Source organism: Aythya fuligula, chromosome 5, assembly GCF_009819795.1.
Source record: "Aythya fuligula isolate bAytFul2 chromosome 5, bAytFul2.pri, whole genome shotgun sequence".
Taxonomy (NCBI): Eukaryota; Metazoa; Chordata; class Aves; order Anseriformes; family Anatidae; genus Aythya; species Aythya fuligula.
Genome location: NC_045563.1, coordinates 20,845,820 through 20,861,363, shown reverse-complemented (window position 1 = coordinate 20,861,363; position 15,544 = coordinate 20,845,820). Strand labels below are relative to the sequence as shown.

General features: G+C 42.5%; 1 protein-coding gene across 3 annotated transcripts in view; it reads right to left on the bottom strand.

Annotated features, from left to right (window-relative positions):
* Positions 1-3,587: 3,587 nt before the first annotated feature.
* Positions 3,588-15,544, bottom strand: part of OSBPL5 (oxysterol binding protein like 5) — a 130,692-nt gene continuing 118,735 nt past the window's right edge. For all 3 annotated transcript variants that reach the window (XM_032188467.1, XM_032188466.1, XM_032188468.1), the window contains exons 16-22: positions 14,065-14,154; positions 11,129-11,265; positions 8,227-8,412; positions 7,553-7,691; positions 6,268-6,385; positions 5,955-6,057; positions 3,588-4,904 (exon numbers count right to left, since the gene is read on the bottom strand). In XM_032188467.1, coding sequence (XP_032044358.1) covers positions 4,769-4,904; positions 5,955-6,057; positions 6,268-6,385; positions 7,553-7,691; positions 8,227-8,412; positions 11,129-11,265; positions 14,065-14,154 — 909 coding nt within the window. In that variant the 3' untranslated portion in view covers positions 3,588-4,768. The remainder of the gene's footprint in view (positions 4,905-5,954; positions 6,058-6,267; positions 6,386-7,552; positions 7,692-8,226; positions 8,413-11,128; positions 11,266-14,064; positions 14,155-15,544) is intronic.

Here is a 15,544-nt window from a genome sequence, read left to right as displayed (position 1 = left end):
ATAAATAATAACATCCTTACACCACATAAAAATAAAAATAACATCCTTTTAACCCATGGTCCACCAGGCAGCCATGAAAACAAATCCCAATCCATACCCTTCCAAGTTTGTACTGGGACATGGGCTAATTGTCTAATTTCCTTTGTTATCTGTTTAACCACCTTTCCATTATCATCAATTTGTAAACAACAATTAGAATCATTCAGCTTTCCACACACTCCCTTTTCTTCTGCTAGTAAATAGCCTAAAACCATTCTATGCTGAAAGATAGCATTCCTCATCTGGGTGGATTGATCAGCCAAAAGATCCAAAGCTGTCGCTGTTTGATTAGTTACAATTTTGAGGACAGCTTGCAACCTAATTATTTGATTCAAATTCTAAATAGGTTCTTGAATGAGGTAGATACTACCTCATTCAGGTTCCAGGTAGCTGGTCCATAATGCTGTGTGATTTTTTCAGGAGGCCATTAATTCTCTCCCCATTTTTTGGCACTACCCCCGGCTAAGGAAGCATCAGTAGATCATTTGACTCTATTCAGATCATCATATAATTTTATTCCAAATTGATTTCCTTGTATTTGTGACAAAAAAAAAATGTACAAGGGTCTTATAACATGCTGATAACGTGCTGATGTTGTAATTGTTGCAGAGCAGTGCTTACCCCAAACCAAGGACGTTTCAGCTTCTCACTCTGTCCTGCCAATGGGCAGGCTGGGGGTGCAGCAAGAGCTGGGAGGGGACAGACCCAGGACAAGTGACCCAAACTAGCCAAAGGGGTATTCCATACCATCTGACGTCATGCTAAACAATATATAGGGGTGGCTAGCTGGGGGAGGGGGGCTGGGACTGCTCAGGGTTAGGCTGGACATTGGTCAGTGAGTGGTGAGCAATTGCATTGTGCATCACTTGTTTTGTGCACATTATTATTTTTAGTACTATTATTATTATTATTATTTTCTGTCTTAAAAAACTGTCTTTATCTCAACTCACAGGCTTCACTTTCCCATTTCTCTCCCCCGTCCCAGAGAGGGAGGGGGGAGGGTGAGCGAACGACTGTGTGGTGTTTAGCTGCCAGCCAGGTTAAACCACAACATGGGGTCAAATAATTTAATAGTGTTTAAAGATTTGCCACTACTGGGAATTTAGTCACCATTCTTCGATTTACAGTTCTTAGATCCTGGACCAATCCGAATGTCCCATCAGCTTTATTTACGGGTAATATAGGCGTATTATGGGGGGACATACATGGTTCTAAAGACCCTCCTTGTAATAGCAAGTCTATGACTGGTTTTAATCCCTTCCTTCCTTCTAATGGAATGGGATACTGTTTTACTCTTACAGGTCTCTGGGGTTCTGTTATTTCTACCATTAGGGGTTCCATTTCCAACTTTCCTAGTTCCCCTTCCTTATACCATACTCGGGGATCTATATCGCCCTCATCTTCTTTTGTTAATGTATATAACAGGATTTTCCGATTTTCCCCTATAAGCTTTAAGCCCATTTTGGTAATCAAATTCCTCCTCAATAGGTTATATTCTGCTTCTGGAACAAGCAAACAAGCAAGAGATCATTAAGATCCACATAGGTCTCAGATTCCACCTCAACGTTTTCTAATATTGACACAGGGAAAGACTCCCCTTTTGCCCCTACCACAGACATTTGCTTTTTCCCTTTTTTGAGTCCCCTTGGTATATTCTGAATAGTCAATATTTCGGCCCCTGTATCTACCAGAAATCAAACTTCTTCTTTGTGGGGACCTATTAATAACTTTAACAAGGGCTCTGTAGATGTTTGGGTCCCCAGAAGGTATAGCCCCTGACACCCCTAATCTTCTTTAAATATTTTCTAAGGTTGGTTATATGGAGGAGGCAAGTTATCAAGGGACTCCCTCTCCTCCTTATCTTTTTCATCCTCCTTTTTGTAATTAAATTAAATATAGGAATGGTGGGCGATTCCGTTAGTCCCAACCAGGCTGCAGCATACTTGTTCTCTTCCGGATCCACGGGTATTCTACTATTAACATAAATGTTCAAAGCCTGACAGACCCAGTCCTCCGTGAACCCAAATATCAGCCAAGATACATGGGGGGGTCTTAAGGGTTCTTTTGGCCATTTAATCATACAAAATCGAATCATTCTTGCCTTATCCTTATGTTTAGTGCTTCTAAAACTATCCCAATATCTTAACATTAGCCCTATAAGGCAGGGTTATTATAATTAGTTCCTGGAATCTGAACCCTCCCACTGGCACATGTGTATCAGTCTCCGGGGGTCCCTCTGGGGGTCTCTCGTGCTGAAGGCTCGTAGTCTTCCTCCCAGGCTTTTTCCTTGTCCTTCTCCTTTGTCCATCTTGGCCGGATGTCAGAGACTTCCGCAGCGTCCCATGCAAGCTTTGTCTTTTAGTTGTCTATCAGCTTTCCCCTTCTCCTTAATTTCTTGTCCAGATGTCAGAGACTTGCATAGTGTCCCATGCAATAGTCACAACAGTTAGCAGTTATTCTGACCCCCCCCAGGTATCAGAGGCTCAAGGTTTACCCTTCAAGCCCTCTATTGACACGAAGTGCCGAAACATTCCTTACACCTAGTAATGGCTTCCTGTTCAGCACTACTTTTTTTTTTTTTCTTCTAGTAACTATGTTCTCAAACCCAGAATATATGACATACCTGACATGTAAATATCCCCACAGAAGAAGAGAGGCTCCTTGCAGTAACTTGAATACATGGTCCCAAAGGGGGGCATGTCTGACAAGGAAGGCTGTGCTGACAAGCCAGAGATGTGCTGACTTGCTGAAGCATTTAAAGTGAGAATTAGGCAGGAAATTAGTAGACATGTTTGCACAACTTTAGGAGCAAACATTTTTAAGGCCCGTACGGGACTTCGCGTAGCCAAACAAGTCTTAGGAATGACTGGGCATTCTTCCCTAGGTAAGGGCCAGGGGACCCACTCCTACCAAGTTTTAAAGTGCATATAGTGTATGTCAGACTTCCTCAGAAAAAGGAATGGACAGGATGCTGTGCTTCAAAAAGGCATCTGATCTGGATTGAAAACGTTGACATTCTTCAAAGATGAAGAATCCTTTGTTTCTCTGGAGACTTTGCTAATAATGAGATCACTCTCACTTCTTACAACTTGTGATTTGTTTCTTACAAGAATGTCATCTTCTGGGTGGTGGCTTGTATCCTGTCCATGACAGAGAGCTTTGGTTTTCTCTCCATGCAGCTAGCCCCTATTATCAAGCCAACCCCTTCATGTAAAGGTTTTCTAACTCTTAAGGCAAGTCTGTACATTTACATGTGACAAGTGAAAGTCATGCACTGTCACAGGCAACCATTTCTACTTTGAGGAAGTCACTATAATTAAGACATGGACAGCTTGAGCCAGATGCTTAACCATGTACCTACATGCTATTGCTATTCCAAATTACTGTGTATATCTGAGATTCTTTTAGGCCTATTCCTGTAGTGGTTTTTTTTTTTTTTTTTTTTTTTTTTTTTTTCCCTCTAAAAAGCATGACCTAAGAGTGGTTTGCTTGTAAAATGCTTTAAAACACAAAACCATGGTCAAACACAAATAATTTCTCAGACAAACTGCCACTGAAAGTTGTGTGTAGTTTTATTTCAACATATCAAGCACAAACAGGTTTCCCCTACTTGGGGAATATGATGAGGAATGTAGTTAAAAATTTGGAAACATTTACATTGAAAGATAGCCCAGACTGGCACCACCACTAAGTATTTTAAGGCTGTATATATAGCAGTACTTACCACTTGGAACTAGAACGGCTTAGTATTGTCTGCAGTCTACAGGAAATATTGCAAATCTTTAAAAAATGGTGTAAGGAAGACTATTAACAGATTTGAACAATGCAGTGGCACAATCCTTCCTCCTTTCTGACCTTTGACAGTAAAAGTGCCTATGATCAAACACATGTACACCCATATTGCTCCTGTCCTTCTCACTTATTCTGGGGCAGTGATTTCTTTCTACAATGCTTGTGTGTGATATTATAAAACAGCCATATAGCAAATAATTTTAGTAACAGTAAGTAACCGGGTTCTATGAATAGATTTGTCTGATGTTGACGCTCCACGGGCCCAGTCCAGGCCGTCAATCAGCTCTGTAAAGGTATAAGGAGCTTTCACTGAACACTTCCTGTTTCCTGAAAAGGAACAGTGCTAAAAAGTCACACATATTTACAGTTCATGTGAAATGGAAAACAAAACATCCTGAGGTCCCGTTCTGTGTGTATGTGCTGACAAAACAAATTATGACCTAATATCCTGGGGAGAGGATTTTTTGGACCAAGTGTGCTCCCTCACTAAATGCAGCCAGACAGGCACTGTGAACATCAGTTCTTTACGGCTCCCCAACTACACTCCCTCTCTCACAGAGCTATAAATCACACCGGTGTGGCTTTTCCAAAATGCTGGCATGTTTACCATTTTGTGGGTACCAATACTGTTGGGTAATTATTAATTGCATCAGAAAAGGACAAGACATAGAAAACAAATTGCACAATTAAAGCTACATTTGGCTTCAGCATTAAGGCCCATACAGGTTAAGAGGTCCTTGAAGATGTACATGTAAAAGGCAAAAATGACATAATCTGCAGGAACAAAGTTCCTAGGTCCCTTTTCCACCTGTCTTTCAACTTTCTTCCACCTCTGCCGCGTTGGTTCTAAAGTGCTTTGGTGCCTCGCTGGGCTCCTTGCGTGAGTGGCCCCCCCTCCTGCAGCCAGTAACTGTTATTGCTGCCAAACGTAGTGCTTTTATTTGAAGACATAATTGATGAATAGTTGACACGTAAGAAAGATGCAAAGGAGAAACCAGCAGCGAGAGTCCAGAAGGAAGCTTTCAGAGGAGACCTTCCTGTGGAAGGATTTTTTGTTCAATGCGCTGAGGTTTCTGGAAAAGAAAGCAGTATGTTTATTTGTGTGTTTGAGGGAGTGGCCAACACCCAGAGCCCCAGAGTTTCCACACAAACACGGATCCCACGACTTCTGAGGCACCCTAATGGGCAAGGCACTGTGCCCCACAGACTCTCCTCCCCTCTTTTTAACAGAAAAATGAGTACTTCTGGGTGCTGCTGGAACAAGCAAAGCACAATGGCTGGTGTGCAAAAATGTAAGGGCACAAAAAACAAGGAATCTCTTTCCCCAGCACCCATTCACAAAGGTATGTCCTAACCTTCCCAAATGCAAAAACCAGCCCTGGACACTTCAAAGAGCAGCAGAGAAGAGCTAAAATCATGTCACCAATTCCTCCAGCTTCCAGAAACAGTGGGCCTAGTATGTGATCCTGTTCTCCTGATGCCTCTGTAGGGCCGGATAATATGCTTCACGCCTTAAGGAATCAGCGGGGCTCCCTGGGTTGGATGTAGCATCTAATACCTCCCCTACCCTCCCTAAAGGAGTCTACAGTGCAGAGCACCTTAACAGCAGTTGGTTAAGCATCTGTGTTCACCATTTTCCTCAGCTGGCAACTAGCAATTTACACAAGAAGAGGGAAATACTGAGCTTTCACCCCGTGAAGCTCAGTATTCAGAACATATGCCTACGTCTCTGCAGCAAACAGCAAATTCAAAACATACCCAATGGCTGATAAGAAGGGAGAACCATGCCTTCTTGCGTAGCAGTTTTCTTTATAGCCAGCACTCTGCCCAACCCCTCCCAGCTCCTGCAGCTGTTTTGCACTTGGAAGTGCCAGGAAATACGTAATACCCTGAGGTGATACTTTTTGCTCCCATAAAGAGAGTCTTAAGCGGAAGAGATTACTGTTTCAAGTAAAGGTTGGTTTTGCCTTTCTGATGCGTAACCTATTAAGGTTACCTTTGAAGCAGTTGTTCACTGCACCCCTGCAGCTGATACGGACACTCTAAAGGCCACAGCAGACTTAAATGCCACAGGTTATTTTTAGTCCATTAAGGTAATTACTTTGATGAGGGAAAATAGTTACCTGTGTATGTCCTGTTGGGCTCTCTGTAGGGATAAGACAGCTGAATGAATTTCCTTCAGGTGATTCATTTCTTTCCCACACTGAGCGCACAGACTTCCAAACCCTGTGGCAAAATATTAATGGACATTATGTTTTACATCACCATCCCTTGTGGCGGTGATGAAACATAAACCAGGTTCACCAGGCAAGTAGCTGACTGTGATCAAATTGTCACAGCTAGGGGGGACACTTTCAGGAGGAAACATGGGGAAAAGGGGACAGGTGGCAGAATCAAAAAACAAAAAGTCCATCCCAATGATATCCAAATACTTGCCATCATCATCTGACAGCTCCTGTACGGATTCCGGTGTTGAACAGCTGCTCTCTGTATTCTGGCTGTGGTTGGATGGCTGATCACTGGTTTTGCGGCGTCTGCAGTCTTTGGCAGATCTCTGAATAAAACAGGGATTAAAGAGATTCAATCAGTACCAAATTGAAGACTCGGGTTTAAACAGTATCATGTAAGGTGCTCAGGAATATCTGTGAGGTTGCAAAGTTTGATTGCTTTTTCAGCAGCTCCTAGTAGCTGGACTCCTGGCAGCTAGTTACGGATATTAGAAGCTCGTTAAGGGTATTATACATATGCCACATACAAAAACATTTCCTCAAATGATAACATCCTTAAGAAACCCATACAAATTATTTTTGTCTTAGCTACAACCGTCACATACTAGTGATGAATTTTACAGTTATTTCACTGAGTCATATACCCACCAGAAACATAAGAGAATGGGTGAGAAGAAAAACTGACAACCAATTTTCCTGTAAAAAAATTTTCAGAAGGTGACTGAAGGATTTAAACACCGGAGAACTTCTATACCTGATTTATTCAAGCAGATTGGAAAGTTTTTCCCTACCTCCTGAATGGGTAAACCAAACCCACTGTTTCCTAACAGTTCTCATATGAGGGCCTGAAGAACAGTTACGAACCTTAGCTTTCCCACTATTTCAGAGGTATTCAGATTTGGGGTACTATCAAACAGAAGTCTACGTTCCTAATAAGACACAAGTTCTTTAGTGTAATATGGATTATATCTTGCTAGTTCAGATGTTCTACATTTACAAAGCATTTTATGAGTAACATGAGTTACTCCAAAGATGGATGCAACGGTACCATTCCCACTTAATGTAAAGGATGGGCACAGGTTTCTTGTCCTAAAAGGAAGCAAGTGATAAAGGCAGATGGCAAGGACTGAAATTTAAATTGCAGGACCATGGCTGTGCACTCCAATACCTTGGTCACATCCTCACTATGGAAAATTTCCTGTTTTGGAAACTCTGAACAGTGAGGCTCAGCTCAGTCACATGCAAAACCCAGTATAAGAGTCAGTGTCAGTAACACTGTGTGGGAAAAAAATACCAGAAAGGATAGCACACATCAACCAAGAATTACAAATAGTTAATGATAGTACACTACTGCTGGCTTAGAGTCATAAGCTCTATCTACTCAAAACAAACCTTTCAGCCTATGCTATGCTTACATGGAAACGCTGCAAAAAAGGGCTAACTATCTAAACAATTATAAAAAAATATTTTATTTCCCAAACCAGGCCTTTTACCTTGTGCCGTGTAATTTGATTGTTTATGCATGTTGTTGTGTGGTTTGACATCCTTGTAGATAAGTGTCTTTCCATGGTCTGCAGTATCCCATTCTTCTCAAATTGGGCAATGTCATTCAAAGGATCCCAAGGTCTTAAACTGTTGAGACCAAAGGAAAGAACATCAGAAAAGCAAGAATACCACTAGGTGTGTTACAAACAATGCACCAATTCCACATGCATCAGGGCAGATATTCATCCCTGACAGTAACAAGACTTTCTGCAGATGCTGTGTGTGGAGTAACAGACACTTCCCTGCATACACAGTTCCTAGCAATGAGTGAAGGGCTCCAGTCACCAGAGGCTTCACCCTTCGTGTCAGGAGAGGAGAGCACAGTTGCCAACTCTGCTTGCAAAGTGCAGAAAATCTCTGCTAAGTGATTCCACACTTGATTGCAGCAATGTGGATTTATACCAATGGCACAGCAGATTTTCCATTGCCATGCCCTCAATTTCAGCTATGCCCAATTTGTATCAGGAAAATGCACTCCAAGAGAGCTCAGAAAGCAAACCTGGGGCACAGTCTGGGGAATGGCAGGACCAGCAGGACCAGAATTACAGGTCTGTAACCTCACTTGCAGCCCTGGGAACTCAAGCAGAGAGGTCTGCTCATAACCCACAACCCCGCCACTCACTCCTCGTATTTGTAGTGCCATTCATTAGTTGTGGCATCATGCCGGAAGAGCAGCGGTTTCCATTCTGTGCCATTCTCTCTCCGCTCCCGGGCGGCATTCCTCTGCTCCTCCTCCAGCACAAATTTTTCCTGCGTTGCCTTGTGTTGATCACCTTTGTTTATTGCACTAGTAACATGCTGCCAAAGCCTACAAATAAACAAGGAAAGAAGTTAATCTGTCTTAAAAACAGCAATTTATTTTGCCAGCTGGAAACTTAGAGCAGACACTTCTGGTCTATTGATACTGCAGAGTACCAGTATCAGGATTACTCAATCCCAGTTTTGGTTTGCAAATTAAATGAACATTACGAGAACATTATGAAACAATGAATGCTCTATGTAATGATCAGGGGAACTTCCCCTTAGATAACATCACCTACAATATTCATTAAAACCTTCAGTGCTGTCTGTGTGAGTTATAAAGTAGTTATGTTCAGTTCATTGAGGTTAGTGGCATCTTTAGAGGTGATATATAATGAAGAATCTGTTATCTTACTGTCCCTTTCAATCATTTAGGTTTAGAAGTCTTTGCCTTAATGTCTATCCCTGAATCAAAGGCTTTATATTTAAAATTTAGAAGCAATGGAAGATGGATGCATGTGCAAGGCTTGCAGCTGCACATGCAATGTTGTACTTCAATATAGGAATGGCAACAAGTCTGTAGGAAGTCAATTCAATCCACAAGAAATGGACATATGGTTGTGCACACACACTAAAAGCACTGAAGGCTTTCATTCGCACTTCTTTTCAGCTGCCAGAAGATTTGTGATCTGTCATATGATGTCTCACTGAGCCTCTGGATTAAGGAAAGGATCTGCCTTTTATAAGAGAAAAAACTCTTTTCACTATAGCAAAGATGTGATAGCCCTCTCTACAGTTCCTCTAATCAGGGCACTCTAATCTTCACTCCAGACTGGATATACTTCTGAAATTAGCAGTGAGTCCTCCCAAAACATTACTGGATAGTTTAGTGATTAGAATACGGACCGGAGATCCAGGCTGTTCCAGTATTCCCAGCTCTCCAAAACACCAGTCCTGTCTTTAAAAAAATGACTGCATTACTGCATTTCATTTGGAGCTTGCTGTGAGGCTTTTAATGTAAAAGGGGTACTGATGATTTCATTGTATTTCTATCACTGTATGCTTTAGCAAGACTCTAAAACAAGCAGCCACTTAGATGATTAACTGGAGGCAGAAGAACACTTTCCTGTCCTATATGGCATATTACTCCCATGTTCTTGTGTATGAATATTCTCCCCAAAATAAAGGAAAGAAACTCACTTCAAACTCAAAGTGATGGTGGGGGAGGGAGAAGCAAAAATAACAGTTTGAGGAAATAACACGGCGGCATAAAGTCATTTCTAAGGAATGTGGTGTGTAAAGAGTGAGTCCTCAAACTGAAGAACTTCAGAGGGACACAAACAAAATCACTTGACAAGGGCAAATTACTCCATCAAGACTTGTGTGTGTCAGACAATGAGACCCACCATGGTGAGCTGCATAATGGTAAAGCTTCAGAGACTCTCCAGTGTATGTGAAAATAGGTGATTTTCAGCACTGCAGGAAAGACCGTGCAATTCAGGCAGAACATTGCCTCAATTAGATGGTACTTTATTCACAGAAATGCCAGCAAAATAAGGAGCTCAGTGGAATGTCTGTTAGGGATCTTCAAAAATTTCCCTTCTGCCTCCTTTCCCTGGATTATTAATTTCACTGTTAATTTCTGCTGTAGCAAAGGGAGTCAGCTCTGGCTGTACCCTGATAAACAGAGAAATGGAGATTCTTTGTCTCCAAGACTGAGATTTCTCTTCTCTTTTAAAAGAATCTTCTTCAGAAGTTTAATAGAAAAATACGCTCCAGTCTCTTCTGCAACAATGGCAATTGCACCAGTGTAAGTTACAAACACAGAATTCATTGCCACTGCTGTCCAGATGAAGCTAAATGCTCATGTGGGTTTATTTTCATTCATTTCCCTTCTCAAAAAGGGAAATCTTCTTAGTGTGATGTGATGCAGCACAGAAATTAGATGTCCACAGGCAGGTGGCAAATCTACTGCAGAGGGAGGCAGTAAATTGCACGTGCTGCCTTGGGATATTAGATGTTTTTGGCTAACCATGTTGGTGAGATGCAGAAGTAGATGGTTTGAAAGAAGTGCCACGTGACATTGTTGCTCAAGCTGTTCTGACTCAAGAACTAGCTTGGGAATGCTCTGCAACCCCCTGCGTCAGGTAGTCATTCCTTCAATTTCCTAAGTGAAGTGCCAAGACTGTACTCTCAAGTAATGTAGATTACCCTAAAAAATCTGGTGCAGACTTCATTAGAGATCTCAGCTGAGATTATGAGGCACAGTTAAACGTCTCTTTAATTGCGTTCACATAAAATTCAGTTATGTGGTTCAACGCACTGCTCTGCTCATGCCAAGACTTTCCACATTCCTGCAACTAGTTGAAGAGCCTGTGGTTGGAACAACCTTTCTTAACAAGACATCTGACCTCACATTGACATCTTGCCCTTCCACAGAATGTTCCAGCAGTTTTAAGAGACTCTATTCATGTTCTCTGGACTCCAGGGAGAGTTGTTATTTTAGCAGATATTTATTACATTTATTTATATAATAATTATTTTTTATATTAGATATTTATTATTTTAGCCTCCATCATTTCTTGGCCTAGCTTCCTGGTTATTTCAGAGCTATACTTCACAGAAATTCTCCAAAATTAATAGAGTGTAACAAAACGGGTAAATGGACGGTAATACACACAGGCAAGGCCTTTCCAGGATCGTGCTGAGGAATCACAGCCTTCACAGTCCCTGCTCAGTTCCAGTGGAGGAAGCAGGAGTGAGACATTTCCAGAGCTCCTTACCTTTCTGACTCAAAGTCTGTCTGCTCCTCAAATAACACAATATGGCGCTTCAGTCTCTGCCTTCGTACTTCACTAGTTGGGTTCCAGAACACTTCCACATTTCCATTTTTCATCTCATTTATATGTACTTCCCCATCCTGAGAAGAAAAACACAGTGAAATCGTTAAGGACAGTCAGAAACACAAGGCAGAAAATAATCCTGACAAACGGAAGCTGAATCCGGATGATGGTCAGGGATAGGGCTTGGTTAGAGGGCTTTTTTCCTCCTCTTGCCCATTACATCTCACTCATCATTTCCTGAAAGTTTCTAATGTGAGTGAGGAGAGACATTCCCTAAAACACTGGCTGAATTAATCAGAGAAGAACTAGAAAGATACCAGGTTCCTTTTGTCAGGCTAATGCCCAGACAAGGGTACCCATAAAAGCCCTAATATGTTCTCCTTTCCCAATACTCCTCCCATGTACCACCCAGAATATGTAAACAAGATCCCTAGCTCCTTTTCTAGTCTTTCTTCTCTTCCTCACTTCTGAAATCTCATGATGAGCCTATTGAAATACCACCTTTTCTAGGAAGGAAAGCTAAAGCTGAGCTCTCTTTCACACTCTTTTTTCAGCTTAGTCAGCTTATGCTATTATTGCTGCTGAATTTCTTTTAGCACTTCACAAAATGCCACATCCTTATTCGTTGCCAATATACTTGGCAACCAACTATTAAACAGCACTTCTCTGATCTGGGGCTGGCCAGACAGTCGTGCTGTGTCCCTGCTTAACTCAGCCTCTTGCCAGCCTTGCTCACGGACACAGCAATGCCATGGAGCCGAACTGAGTAGGTTGCAGAGGATATAGTGAACAGCATGACAGTGATTGCAAGTGGAAAGAACCAGACAACTACAGCTGCTGAACAGCGTGTGCATTGGTGCCATTCAGCTGCCTGGACGCGGTAGGAGTATCATACTAATCTTAGTTAGGTCACAGCTATTTGCTTAGCCCTTCACCGCCTCATTTTCTTGCATCCCAACTGCTGCATTTCTTCCCCTGCCACGGTCCCTGATGCACGTCTGTTTTTCAAAACCCCACTGCCCATGTCTTCAGCTGTGAAACTCACTCAATTACAAGGGTCTCGATCCTCCTTGAAGTCTGCCTCAGGGAGAGGGATCATATGATTCTGTGATTCTATGATCTCCTCTGCCATTTCCTGAGGTGCCAACTCCAGGACAGATGTCAGGTCCCCAAAAGCCCCCCAGCTATGGATAAGAGGAGGCAGGCTTTATCAAACTTTGCTATGTGCATCTCTAACGGACACATGCAAGCCCTCAGCTGCTGCTTTGACTTTATTCAGGTGGCTTTCAGGTTCTGGGGCAGAGAATTAGCTTTTAAGCTGTGAGGGTCTCTGTCAGGAAACCAGACAGTGCTGGAAAAAAGCCTTCAGAGCTCAGGAAAGCAGGCCAATACTCTCAGTGGGGAGGGAGAACGAACAACGTCCCTACTGCTGCACAGCAGCTACTCTTATTCACAGCATGCAACTCCAAACAGTGGCCTATGGAGCCACCCATTCAAAGCCATTTAACTTCTTTCATACATCACTCTAATTTTGTGCACCACAAACAACCAGCACAAAGACCAAGGGAGGAATAAATTATTTTCATGCTGATAAAACCCAAACATAGAAGGCTGGAAGCTGAGCAGCACGCAGCCCTGCGGCTCAGTGCCCCAGGGGAGCTGCTCGATTACACGCTCTCGCGGATGGCGTTCGCAGGACCCACCGCAGACAATGCACTCCACAATCCAGCACAACTCACGGTTGCCAAAGCTCATCTGGCAGGAAAGGTAGCTCAGAAGGGAAAAGCTACCCAAGCACAGGAAGCAAATGTCCTTGTGCACATCCAGAATGGGCAAAACTCCCTGATTTCAAAGTGGTCATTAGCTTTTTATGTAAAAAGAGAGATTGCCTGGGGGAAGGTGTCCAGCTGTGATTCTTTTAAGACTGCTCGACCAAAGGCTACACTGTAGTTAGGACCCCTCTGTAAAAAAGGCTTTATCCAGGCACGTTTCAGCTGACCTACTTGTACAGGGTGAGACAAATCTCATCTCAAAAGCAACAATATCTAAGGACTGAAAAGGGACCACAGGTCAACTGTAATGAAAATACAGACGTATAAATGTAGCTGAGATAAATACAGAAGAATCCAGCTCAAAGCAAGGTTTCACCACTTTTGCCTCAGTTACCAAGAGTTCCCAACTAAAGCTCTAGTCTGCATCCTTCACTGTGCAGCGTTATTCCTGCTGGACTCTGGCTTAAGGATGCCTTTGAGTGATGCACTTACAGAGGCTAGGCATGCAAAGGTGCTGGCTGGTCTGTGTTTTGAGCTGTCCATACAGACAGACCCTCACAGAATCCGTGTCTTTGTCCTTCATCTTATCAGCAGAGGAATAAGAGTCTTCTACCATAAAGATTTGCTGTGAAAATAACAAACTTAAAACCCCATGCTCTTCCCTGGCACTGTTGTTGCTGGAGAAGTACTGAACACAAAGCAGAAAGAAGCCTCATGATTTTCACAATCACTCTAAGGCCAACAGTCTGCCTTCTCTAGTTGACTGCCATTGGGGCCTGTCCTAAGCCTGGAACCCTAAATACAGAGCCACTGGTTTCAATGGAAACTCCTCACTGGTCCCAGCTTTGGCCCAGGCTCTGGAAATGCAAGTGTTACCTGTGCTGCAGGTGGATGGGACTGTGGAAGCATACGTGACCTTGAGAGGTGTGGCCTGGAAAGCTCTAACATGCCCGCGCTCTTGGGAATGACGTAAGGAGGCAGGATGCGCTGGCCCTCCACTGCTTCTGCTCCAAGGCAAGGAGCCTGCCAAGGGCTGCCAGTCCTCCCACACACCCCACTGCCCCTGCACTTAAAGTGTCAGCGACTTCTATTATCATAAGTTACCCAGTGTCCATCGAGACTTGCTAACACTTCTTCTCCTGATTTAATCTTCCCAGAGATTTGATTAATGCTTGTGCTGCCTCCGAAGAAGGGCTGTCAGGGGAGAAAAGAAATAGAAAATACAATCAGCCTAGTGAGAACTGGAAGGGAGCCAAAGACAGTGGTGCAGCAGGGTGGAAGGAAAAGTGCAACCTGGGGAAAAGAAGAATGAATTCTAACATGGATTTTGACTATCCAGCATTGCACACTTCTCCTTTTGTCCTTTTGTTTGCAAAACTGAAAGCACTGTAGGAGCTGCAGAAGAGAAGTAAGCCTTCTGGTACTTTAATATTCAGCAGTGCAAGGCCTCACTTTCATTGCAGATTAGTTTATTGTTAACTAGTTATCAGGATAAATGGACACAGGCGAGTTTTTCCCAACATCCAGAATTGTATTACAGTTTGCACCATTTTACTTGCAGCCTTGTCCAAACAAAGGGAGCAGCAGTAATGTAGTTGGTGACTTTTCCTGCTTATGGGACAGCAACAGCAGTGTGGCACTGCTTATGGCTGCATCTGTGTAAAGTCTCCAGTGTGAAGAAGCTATTGTCAGCAGGAAACAAAAAAAGAAAAAAGGGTATTTCCAGAGTCAAGGAAAAGATTCTCAGAACAATGGAAAATTCCCCTCACCTTCTGCCTGCCAAACACAGGAAGCAGCGGTCGTGTGACTAGTTATTCCAATTCCTACTACACAATATTTCTTCAGACATTTTAGCTGCTGCTTTCAATAATGTTGTGAAAATTAATTATTGTTTTTTAAAAAACAAAATACAATCAAATCTATGGCAAAAGCCACAGAAAAAGAAATCACAAGTGTTTCAAGAACCAATGTGCACAATCCAGTAGAGTATGAGTATATATCCAAATTAATAACAAAACTATTATGAACATAAACTGTGGTTTATGTTCAACTGCTCACAATTCTACTGAAAATGGTGGATAAGAAATACTTGAAGCAGAGCATGTAATTAAGATACAGGGACCTCTCTGCATTATGTCTGCACTAAGCATCTTATTTTCAATCTAGAAAATAATGATTTGCATTTTAAGTGCTGAAGTTGCTTGCAGATTTGAGATGACGCTGACTAAATACTCCATCAGCCTCGGTACTGTATGGGAACTATGGGAAGTACAGGCTGTAAAGACAAGGACATGGGGAAACAGTTTACTTTGTAAAGGCAAATAAAGACAGAAAAATTTGATTGCTCTCAGAAAAATGTGGTCTGCAAAAGACTCCCCTACGTCCCATAATTTCTCACATTTATGTCAGCTAATGCTGCAACTATAAAATCCTCCAGGCTCTCAGTTTGCCATGTTTCATTTTATGCACAGGCAAGAAACTTTTGTAACAAAACTTTTGGAACAGAAGAGAAACGGATGCTCCTTAAAAAGCAAGTTAGCTGTCCAGGAAAAGATACAGGTCCTAACTTTCTCTCCCAAGTTTT